General features: G+C 36.4%; 1 protein-coding gene across 1 annotated transcript; it reads left to right on the plus strand.

Moving 5' to 3' along the window:
* Nucleotides 1-9061: 9061 nt before the first annotated feature.
* On the plus strand, nucleotides 9062-11129 carry LOC132193692 (uncharacterized). Its single transcript, XM_059614522.1, has 6 exons — nucleotides 9062-9367; nucleotides 9427-9572; nucleotides 9643-9847; nucleotides 9913-10073; nucleotides 10124-10540; nucleotides 10649-11129. The coding sequence occupies exons 1-6, from the start codon at nucleotides 9179-9181 to the stop codon at nucleotides 11004-11006; spliced, it is 1476 nt and encodes a 491-aa protein (XP_059470505.1). The 5' UTR covers nucleotides 9062-9178; the 3' UTR covers nucleotides 11007-11129.
* The last annotated feature ends 1191 nt before the right edge of the window (nucleotides 11130-12320 follow it).

Genomic DNA, 12320 nt, shown 5'->3' on the forward strand with positions numbered 1-12320 from the left:
GTGACTTGAGCGAGCTCCACTATGCACGCACTTGTTGTTTTATCGCTCTTGTAATTATTTTTTCCTTTCGAGCTAGCAGGGGTCGCCACCGAGGGTCACTATAAGAGAGATGCAGCGCAGCATCCTCTTTTGCTCTCGTTATCTGCAGCAACAAAAAATAAAAAACCCTTTGCGGCGAAGAAATAATAAAGAAGGGGTCTCTCTCGTTTGCAGCTGCTGCGTTCGGGTCGAAGGTCGTCTGAGCAGAAGAGGCACCCTTTCTGAGGTCAACTCTCGTTAAAATTATAAGACACACACTACTGCGGCTTTGTCTCACTCTGGTTTCTCTTGGAAAAAATAAAGAAAGAAAGAAACACTTGTTTCCCAGCCGCTAATTGGCTCCGAGAGTGAATCAGAGAGAAACTTGTTCCCCGCCGCAACTCGCTTTGTTTAATAATTTATTGCATGAAAAATGAAGGAGACCCTTAATTCCCTTAATTTCTTTTACAAATAAAAAGTACATTTTGTGTCACACAAATTTTGGCTCATATAACTTGACATATAAAAGCGAGGGGATGATGTTTTTTTTAAATCTTTTGCAACAATTCAAATTTGTTTAGTGTGTATAACTGTATAAGAATTAGATTGCTGTGGTTCTACTTAAGTTGATGCACAAGATAATCTTTTTTTAAATTATTTTTGAATGTTTCACATTATAGGAGTAAGAGAGAGGCTATTTATATAACGGTTGATTTTCATTGAAAATGACGTGAAAATTAAGCTATAATTGGTTTTTACTATTTTCTTTGCCTTTACAATTCGACATGTTTTATCCTTATGTTTTTAGGATAAATTTTAATATTTAGAAATGAGAATGTCATGATGCTTCTGAAGTCTAAAAAGTCACTTAGTTTATTTCATGCACAAATCTTTGTATCATGATGTTTTGAAAACTCTTTAGGACAAATAGAATTTTAGGGGAATTTGTATTTTATGTAGTAAGTTAATTCAAAGAAAATAACGGCGACCCCTGCACAAAAATGAGAAGAAACATCTTTCTTTCGTCAGCTTATATTTAACATAACTGAAGACATTTTGTTTTCCTCTCTCGAGATGAAAAGATAAATTGCGCATTTTCAACACACACAAAAGTCGTGAATTCTTTTGTCCTCTGCTTTTACGCACGTCAACTTAACTTTTCTCCGAGAGCTGCGGTGTTATCGCCCAAATGAAATAAAGAGGAGCACAATGGAGAGGAAAGAGAGAGAGGTGGATTTATTTATCTCCAGCATCATTTCCTGCACTCCCGGCCGTTCCGAGCTAGGTGTCCGATTTCGGGCCCATTTGTCCGAAGCGACCCTCCTTCTTCTTGGTTCGATTGCTGTTTAAGTGCGGTTCCGATTGTCAAAAGGACACGTGCGCCGGCAGGTAAATTTATCTCTCCCGAGTGCGGAGCGCAAACAGAAAAATATTTGCCCCGTCGTGATTGATCTCTCCTCGGCAGCTCTTTTGGGGAAAAAGCTTCGATGAATAATCGAGAGCGAGGGAAAAAGCGTGCCGTAATGGAGAACCCTTCAATCAGATATATAATATTTTTATGGAAAAAGAGCTGATTCGACTCTTGAAAGAGCTGCAGCGGAGAGGATTCACTTCCTGCCTCTGAAATTACATCGTGAATTGGCAAATTTGTGTTTGTGTGATGACTTTTTATTTTCATTCAAGTGGGGTTAGTTATTTCACATGTACCTGAGCTTATAAATAATATAAGGGGGAACTAGAGTTATAAATTACAAAGGAAGAACCGCGTTAACGTATGGTCATATTGCATCTTTTAGATCACGCATTTAATTTGAAAAAATCAATCAAAATTTAATAAGGAAAGCTTAAAAATGAAAATGAATAATTAAGTTTTTTATAAAAACAATCCTTTAGATTTTGAAGTTTGATAGAAACTTTGAATTTAACTTTTGTGTGCAGTTTTGTAATTTAGAGTTTCAAATCATTTGCAAAGAACTATTTCAAAAGAATTAAAATTTCCACTATGGGCCAAAATTTCTTGGCTAGAGCATTGATTAATTAATCAAATAGTTAATAAATATTTAATTATTTACCTAGCTCTTCTCTATTTAAATTTCCAATAATCGAACAAATTTAAAGAATTTTTTAAAGAAGGTATTCATGCAAAAAGTGTTATCCATAACCATAAACACAGTGCGTTCTATTGTTGTTTTTTTTTATACATTTAAATTACTTTAGGAGAGTTCATATGAGTATTATTTACATTTCATGCTTGTAGCTAAAGAATAGAATTAATTTTATATTATGAATTTTAGTGTCCCACAAAATATGGAATTTTCATCAGTATGAAAATGTAAAATTGTTTCCAAAAAAATGAATGTATCAATATCATTCCAGATTATAATTAACTAATAAATAAACATCAATATAAACATGAACACACCAAATCGACTTATATTCTCAGCCCCCTTTGATGCATATAATAATATATACACAAGCCCCATGCAAACCAGGGGAGGAAGGAGTGGAAAAGCTTATTTAGTTGGTGTGTTACTTATTTCGAAATCGAATTTGGATGAGATGATAAAGCGCAAAGAGCGCGACTAATTCCGCTAATAAATCTCCCCTGTCGAGGGCGATTTGTCGCGTTTTCTCTTCGGCCTTTTCTATTTTATCGCGCGCCGAATTAAAATAAGCAGCACGTCGGCCACGCGCCAGCACAGTAGCGCAACCCCTCGATATGCATCTCACCCCCCTATGTGCGCATATTACAACAGTGAGTGTTTATTGAGAGAGCTCATGAAATTCTGCAAAACATATTTTATCTGCGCGCGCGACGAGCGGCGATTTGGCCTCTAATCCGCCACCAAATCCCGCGCCCGCCGCCGCATCTTTTTTCCCAGGGGTGGTCCCTTTTGCTCCACAGCTCGCGTGCATGTTTGATTTTCCGCCTTTCGCTGAAGCAAAAAGGAACACATTTCTCAGGGGACTCAAATAGAGACGATGATTGTAGAGACGAAGCAACCTCCAAATCTTCTGATAAACGGCCAGGGAATAACCCACGCGTTATCTCCACCACCGGAAAGGCCGTATATTTATTGTAAAATTTCCTTGTCCGAATTTTTGTTGATTGATAATTTTTGCTGACTAGCTGTTAAAATTTTATAAAGGAGACAAGAAATTTTTATGCAGAAAAATTTTCAAAATATAGATAGATTTGCTATCCAATTTAGTTTAAATAAAATTGGGTTTTCGTCTTATAACACATATCCTGGAGTATTTTTATAAATTGTTTTATTAAGAGTTTTGAGGGTTTCATTGCAATAAAAAAAAATTATGAAAATTGAATATAAATTTTCAACATTTCAAATATTTTAAACAAGATTTATTGCAAATTTAGCGATCAGTTTCAATGAATGATGAATAATTTACCCTCTATTCTTTTGTGAGTGTTGATTACTTTCATTTAAATTTTTATCACCATCTCTTTTATTTTGAGCAATCTTGCAATAAATAAATAAATTCAACTAGATAAATTTAAATTAATAATAATATCGTTTTTTAGATGTTGGAGCCAATGGAAATTGAAACTTGCCCCTTTCCGTATAGATAAAAATCGATTACTGAATTCCAAAGTTCAGTGATGCGAGAAATTGTCTCTCTCTCTCTCTCGATCTCCCTCCGCACTGTCGCATCTCTTGCAATATTTTTCCTTTTCCATAAATAATATTGCGCACCCGTATAAGAGTGCGTGTGTGTGTGTCCAGCAGCAGCAAAGTGCACCCAAGAGCGAGTCGGAAATCAATGAGGGCGATAAATCGTTTCAACTTTTCTCGGCGTCGCCGCCATAAATTCGCTTTTTCATTTCTTCGCGGGCGCATTTGCATTTTTATTCGCGGCCCGAGATAAATCTACTTGCGAGGCCGAATAGATTTATATTTTTATTTTCGATCCCGGCGCTGCCGTTTATTTTTTGTGCGCCTCTGTTTGTCGATCGACGTGCAGCTTTTTGCTGGTCGCCCGTTGAGACCGGACGAGAAATATTGTTTGTCCGAGGCACATTAATTACGTGTACACATATACGGATCGTGATGCAAAGCGGGTGCCAATTGGCCAATACATCTCTCTCGCTCGCCTTGCGCTAACTCTGCGCCGCGCGTGATGCAGCGGCCAGATGGCGCGACGAATAATTCAGCTCTCGCCGCGGATGACGAGAGAGAGCGGAGCCAAATGAGCCGACAAAACGAGTCCCGAATTATTAATGAGCCAAAAAACATCACATAGACGAGTCCGCCCCCGCCCTCCCGAGGGGAAAGAAAAACTCACCCTTTGTTGCCACACCTTTGGCAAATAAAGCGAAATGATGACGCCCGCGCCGCGACATGCAGCAACTTGTGCCAAACAGTTTGGGAAAATGCTTAAAAAACTTTCCTCTCTGTAAATTTTGAATTTTTCTGTTTTGAAAAAAATTTATTCCTATCTGGTGATTGACGGCGATCAAATTGTTGGTTTTAATGTCTCTTTATTGACAAAGTCAAATGATGAATGAGATTATTTACAACAATGGGAGCAATTTTTTATTAGATATTTGGCGCAATCACCTAGCTTGTTGTAAAGACTTGATTTTGTTACTGTATCAATAAGGAGTGCATTGAGGTATTAAGGACTCCTTTACATAATGATAGTCAAATTAAGTATCTGCAAGATGTAGTTGTTAAAATTTTCAATTGTCTTCTAACAATTACAAATATTTACTTCTACTGTTTTATACAGATTTGAACTAACTATTTAAAAACAGTCAATAAGGAAAGTCTACTGATAAAATATGGGTCGATAAATTTTAAATTGAAAATCGCAATTAGTAAAAATCTATCTATTTCATTTTCGTTTAGAATTAATTTATCATTAATCTTGCAATGAAAAAAAAAGATTAAAAAGCTTCATAAAAATTACATAATTTTTCAAACCTCAAAACTGCCATTATGACCATATTTCTTGGTATGTTCTTTATGTGCGACAAACAATTACTTTTCGCGAATATACTGCTGGAGTGCATAAATTAAGGGAAGTATTTGCATGGTGCATAATATACGTAGTATGTATAATTAGAAAGTTGGAGCTGTTCATTCTCTCTCTCGCTCTTTCCTCGTGTCTCTTTTATCTCTTGCTGGCTCGCTGGGGGTGGCCTCGGTGGTTTGCTTTGCCGCAGCACAAGCCTTTTATTTTATTTAGAAGGTCGGTGGCGGCGGCGGCGATGAAATAAATTTCAGACAAGAGAAAAGGCCTTTTGAGAGAGAAGCGCAAAAACAAGACCGCCTGCATACACATGTGTGTCTGTGTGCACGAAAGAGAAGAGGTTAATTAGTGGCTAAGTGAGTGAAAAACCAGGAAAAACGCTGGCTAATTTATTCCGCAGACGTCTTTCCTTCAAAATAACAAGCATGTATAGTGGAAGAAAAGATTGCGTAAATTATTTCAGATGGAAAAATTATTTTAACTTTTGGCGCATTAAATATTAAAAAATGGTAAAAATAATTAGATTGGTCATGCAACAGGCTCAACAACAGATCAGTTTGTGAGAATTTCTCCCTATGATCACTTATGATCATTATTTTATTGCTTATTATTTAAAAAGGAAGAAATTTAAATAATTAGATCAATGTCATTGAGAAACAAAACAAAATCATGTGACTTACTGTATGGAAGACAACTATTCATACATAATAGAGCTGATGAAAAATTATAGAGGAAAACATAAATAAAAGTTTAAAATAAATAAACAATTAAAAGTGTGAAAAACCATTTAAAAAATAATTTTTTTCATTTAAAGCAGAAAATTATAATAAAAAAAATCACTAGCTTCAAAGTTACAAATAATTTAATATACGTTTAATAAAAAGAAATGAATTTATGTCATGCAAATCTAATTGTTTTTGCTTAAATTTGTAATCAATACATTTTTGTAAACAGATGCAATATTTTTGCTGGAAATTGAATGGAATAATTCGCGAAAATAAATTTGCGGCCGGGTTTGTTTAATTAAAGTAATGGCGGCCTAATTGAAACAAACAAACGCTCTCTGGCGCTCGAATAATTCAAAACGGCGCGTCGGACAAGCGCGATATCCGCGCAGTAGCGGCGGCGATGATAATAATAATAACGATAAATCTGGCGGTCGCTGCAAATAGAATTACACCCGCGGCACAGCCGCGTGCAGACCAATGCACACTATATTCGTTTTAATGCGCGCGTTTGCATTAATATTCAGCGGCCGCAATTAAACAACAACCGGAATATTCGCGCATCGGTCGCAGCGAATATTGTGTAATTGTGCTCCAGTTTAGCGCAGAATTGAATTTCACAAATGTAATTACAGAGAACTATATTCCTCAGTGGTTTAATTCAATTTGCATTACAAAAAAAAAAAAAAAAAAAAAAAAATTAAATACACACTGGATTGATGAAAAGTTGGAGCAGTGTTATTTTTTATTTGAATATTTTAGTTAGATTGAAATTAAATACTGTATAAGCAAAGTAATATAAATCAATAAATTAAAAAATACGATTCTTTTTGTTGTATTGTTCTGTAATTATTTTGAAAAACCTATTTTAATATTTTGGCTGACAGATAAGGGCAGTTTTACAAGTTTCGTTTTTTAGGGAAGGAGATTTAGTGAAAGGCGATAATAAAATATCTGGATTTGTTCAGATTAAATATGGTACTATTTTGGAATTTTGCTTAAAAATAAAATGAAATAGGGACTTTTGGTCAAAAAAATATTGCCAAATTTTGAAAGTCTAAAATCAAATGCTTCCTGGGAAAAATCAAATTCTCAATATTAAGTAGGTTTTTAGAAAAGGGTTTAAAGAACGAATAAAGCAGTGTATAGATCGATCACCTTTTTGTGTGTCAAATATTAAATGTATTGAGGAAACCAAATTGTTAACAAAAAAACTCGCACAGCACACACGTAAAGAATAACTCAGAATCATCATGATTGTCTTATGTGTGTCTTGTGTGTCAATAATTGCGTGGAAAATTATTTTTACTAAAAGTAGTTATCAACAGTCATCAAGTGCAATGAGCAAACATTTTGAGCTTATAATTTGTATTTTTGCACACATGTAATAATTTAGCAACAAATAAATATATGCTAAAATCAAATAAATTTCAATTATTCTAGTTAAACGTTTTATATAGATTCTATTTATTCCGAAAGAATAAATCAAAATGATTTATGATCTCAATGCTGATTGATTGTGAACTGGAAAATGCCAAAAATTATATTTCTTCTGAAGATAAAAACTGTATATCCCTCCATTTTAAATTTCGAATCTATAGGTGTAGCACAAAATTTGATTTTAGAAATAAAAAGTGCCGTGTAATTGCGTGTAATCAAAAACGTATACAAATTATTCCACTAAATCATCTTTCCTTTCGGGGCCATTAAGCGCGAATTAATTAAGATGGCAATCAGCTTATTGAAAGTCCTCTTTCTCTCTTCTCTGCAGCACAAAGATCCGGATCCGAAAAGTTTATGTTTCAACTACGACGGTAATAAAAGCGGTCGTAAAATAAAAAGAGATGCCGTGGAGCAGATTTTGCGGCCGCTTATTGAGTTATCGCCCCCTTCGAGAAGATCCGGCCCTTTTCCTGCTCCAGCCCTGCGGCTGCAAAGCCAAAAACCGCACGCAGCATCTTTCGCCCGCGGCCATTCACTTAATGTCGTATCCATTCCCCAAAAATAAGATTCCCTTTCGCCCTCGCCACCAAAACTGAAAACCGCACCAAATACATACCCCTCTTGCCGTCTATTTCCGCTATGATCGATCTCATCAAATAATGGGCAAAACAAGCAAAATATGCTTCTGATTTAATTTCTAAATTTGCTAAATAAATGTGTTTGCTTATAACAATAAAAAATGAAATAATTCAAAAAGTAGTCGTTTTGTCTAATTATTTTGTATATAAATAGCACCTGCCAGTTTTTAAAATTATGTTACAAATCTTATTTTATAAATTTGGGGAAAAAGTTACAAAACGAACACAAAATAACACTGCCGAACAACCTTCGGAGATTCCAAGAATGAAATCAATTCTGTGACATTTTGATCGCACGCTCTTATAGTCGCAGTTTTCCCTCAAATTTTCAAACGGTACAAAGAGCAAACTGAATGTAACCTTGGAATTCTGTGCATTTATATAATTAAGCAATTTAGTGTGTAATTCTATACATACTCATGGTGATCGCAGGCATCACAGCTATGTAGAACTTGTTCAAGTGGACACTGTGGATGATTATTTACGTATCAGAAATATTCAATAATGTATTTAATGTTTTCTTAATTTTTGCACATCGAAGATAAAAAAAAAAATAAATAAAACCATATTGAAAATTTTGGCTTGATTGTTTTGCCAGCAAATTGTCTAGCAAGTATACTCACTTATACTATGGAAATTTTCCTCACACTTCCATCAGTTGTAATTGGTTCCTTGGTGTAGTGGTAAACACACTGGGCTTTGACTCCAGTGACCCGAGTTTGAATCTCGGTGGAATCTTTCCTTTTGCAATACAATGCATGAATGCATGGGATCGGAAGTTTAATTTTTTCATTTTGTTTAGAGTGAACATGCATTATTGAATATTGAAATAATTTTGCGACCTATGTATTTTTGGGCCTCACTGCGCAGGCGCACGGCACACCGCAAGCACAAAACGAGACAATGTCCTTGGCTTGTAGATGATGAAAAAGAAAAGAGAGCATGAAGCATAGCCAAACATTAACCCTAAAAGGCAATAAAAGCTAACAAGAGGTGAGCAAACGTGAATCATCACCTTGGAATACTGGAAATTCTCTACTATTTTATCATGGTACGTTATTGAATTCAAAAATAGCCAAAGTTGATGAAAAAAAGTTTAATACAAAACTGAATAAGGTTCACGCATTTTCGCGGTTTGCCGGTTTTCCCTAATATACCCCCCCCCCCCCCGATGGAGCATGCGTACTACGTTCATTACAACATACACATACACAGATGACGTGACGTCATTACTGTCAGGTGTCTTGTGGTCTGCGGTCATGCTCTTTACACAGTCTTTGTTTTTCTTTCCCGCCAAATGTTCTGCTGATTTCATTGCATCGCCTTTGCTGAACTTGAATTGAAAACCTTTGGGATATCATGGAAAAATCAGAAGCACCAGACCAGGGGGACGCCAAACCCGTTCTCAGTTCAGAGGAGAGCCCAAGAAGCGTAAAAACGGAAGGTGAAGAATTGGCCGAGGAGAAATCTCTGCTGACCAAAAAACGGCGGGCACTCGCGACGGGCGAATTCGCTGACTGCGTCTTTCTCGTCGGCGAAGAAGAAGAGGTTAATTAGGACTATAGCTTAAAATGTATTTCATGTTATGAATTATTTGTCGACTGCAGACGTTTTACGCCAGCCAGTTTGAGCTGAAGGTGGCCAGCGAGTACTTTTCAGCGCTCCTGCAAAGTCCCCTGACACAACGCACTCCAGATTCAAATTCCATCAGGATGAAGCATGTAAAATCCAATGTCTTCAGATTGATCATGGAGTGAGATTTGAGAATTATTGTTAATTATTATATAATTTCTGAACATTATTTTTTTATCTTTTGCACACAGATTTGTGCACTTTCACCAGCTGTTCACAAGTGTTACAAGTTTATCAGATGCTGTGGATGTGGCCCTTGCGGCTGATCTGTTCATGATTGAAGAGCTTGGTAATTTATGCAAAGACCTGATTGGAAAATTCCTAGTGGTGGAGGAAGTTTGGAAAATTCTGGACTCGAATCTTATCAATTGCTATGTTGTATCAGCCTGCAAGGAGGTATAATAATCTTAATTATTTTTATTATTTTCATAAAAAGTAATGAATTATGTTCCTTGCCTTAGTTTCTGTGCTCAAGAACTGTTGAGTGTCTGAATCATTCCTCTTTTCTGGACATCAGCCTCGAAGCCCTAGTCTGTTTCTTGGAGTGTGACAATATGAACATTTTTTCTGAGATGGTGCTTGTCAAAGCTTGCAAGGAATATGCTGCAGCAAATGATGAGAAGTGAAAACATGTAAACTAGTTATTTATCAATTTCTAAATTATTTTTGCAGTTCTTTGAAAAACGTTGCCCCACATCTGCGTCTACTGACTCTGGAAACCAAGGAATTAGAGGAAGCCTTTGAATACGAAAACTTCATTGGCCTAAAGGAGAAGAACTACCTTATGAGCACTAAACTCTTCAATAATGGCAAAACAAATCGAAAGCGCAAAGCTCTCACAATTCCAACAACCCTGTGTCCTGTGACTGCCTCACGAAGTAATTCATGTGAAACTTTTGTCCTGATTGAAGAATCAGATTTGCTGGGACCTGAAAAGCTGCTGAGCGCTGAAAATGGGAATGTGGTTGAGTTGAGTCGATCGGTCAAAATCACCATATCCTTCACAGCCGGAGAGGCGATTTTGGTCAGAGGCTTCCAGGTTCTGTGCAAAGTGGCCAGTGAACCAAAACTCTCCCCCTCTGGAAAAAGGTATGCTTAAGCAATTGAAATCGATTAATTAAATATCTTTTTTAATTTTATAGTTAATATCGTTTCCGTACAAAGAAATTAATGTTTCTTTTTGTTATAATTTTACAGGGAGGGTTATGGTGGAAGCAATTACACCCTGAACCTGAAAGCTGTTGCATCTGTCAAGCACCTGAAGACTCGGAAATATGAAACAACTGTCACAAATAAAGCTGTCACCAATTCCTTTGTCAAGTTCAACCTCAACTGTCCTGCTTACGTGGAGAAAGATGCCTCTTTTGATGTGACAATCACCATCCTCAATGCTTGCTTTTACAGAAATACCCTGGCCGAAGACATCCGAAGCAAAGTCTTTCACAACAAACCAAGCATGAAGCACTTATTCAAAAAACTCAAGCTCACCGATACTCGTAGTGAGAAACCACCAATTTGCGTTGTCAAAGAACTTTACTACACATTGGCTCAGTAGAAAAATAGTTCTAAAACCCTTCCTGTCCTTTACTTTTTATCTAAAAAATTATTTATTTCTGAAAAAAAATTCTTCCCAGCAAGTGTCTGAAATATATCATTTTTTGAAAAGAATACAATTATTATAAAAAAAGAGTGCTTATCTAGCGTTTCAATTTATTCTCTGGCTAGAAATTTAATTTATTCTTGCGCCCGCGAGAGAGAGAGAGAGAGAGGAGGCGTCCCGAGGGACGGAATCAACCCTTGCAGAATAATGAGTGTTTATGCGCCGGCGGGTTGAAGAGCAGCAAAGACTCTTGCAGGGCATCTTTTGCTCTCGGCATGCAGAGTCCTCGGGAGGCTCGTACAATTTATTCCGTAATTATGAGCGGCGCTGGTTGCGTCTGGCGGATGGCTCTCTTGTGGCTTCCGAGCGAGTCTTCGTCGTCGCCGCTGTGTGCATTAATGGATAGTAATAGAATTACGCAAAGAGCTGGAAAATTGAATGAGATTCGCCGGCGAGACGCGCGCGCGACGCCGCCGAGACCTGCAACTAACTTTGCCCCGGCAACTTTGGTCGGCGAGCAATTTGCATTTTAATCAAAACGCCCGCTCCGGCCGAAATTAAATCAAAAGCGGCCGAAACGACCGTAAAGAGACCAGTGCAAGTGTGAGACGAAGTTGGCCCAAGGAATAAGCTATAAGCAGGCCAGGAAGGGTATATGTTAGGTTCTATAGTCAGAGTTTCAGAAAAGCATTAGGCTTGAATACATATATTCATTAATTAAAAAAGTAACATGCTTCTCTGAAATTGGAAAAAAGTAGCAATAATCTTAAGAAGGTTCATTTCTTCAGAGGAGAAATTTAAATTATTAAAGAAGATACAATTTTTACTATTATAAAATTCTAACATAATTTTCACTAAAAAATTTACGGCATAATTTTATTTATTAATTATTTCAATTTATTATAAAGTTAACAAGTATTTTAGCTTTGAACCGCTTTTCTTTATTTTAATCATTTTGTGTTATCAACTTAACCAGCTTTAAACATTGCGCAAAACAAAATTTCATTATTAATATATACAAGAGGGGTTTGTACAAGTAAAAGCTAAAATTGAATTGTAAAATATAGGTGAGATTATTCGTTTATCTGCTGTCCCGTTACTTTTACAATCTTGAATCTAAATCCTTTTTACAGGGAAAATCATGAATATCATCAAATTGGTAAAATCAAATTTAATCTTACTCAGCGTATCTCACTTTTTATTTAAATTCAGTCGAGCAGAAAGGCTGCAATTTAAAATCGCACGTGACTTTTCGCAAGCCTGAAGCAT

Source organism: Neocloeon triangulifer, unplaced genomic scaffold, assembly GCF_031216515.1.
Source record: "Neocloeon triangulifer isolate White Clay Creek 2 clone unplaced genomic scaffold, ASM3121651v1 ptg000001l, whole genome shotgun sequence".
Lineage (NCBI taxonomy): Eukaryota > Metazoa > Arthropoda > Insecta > Ephemeroptera > Baetidae > Neocloeon > Neocloeon triangulifer.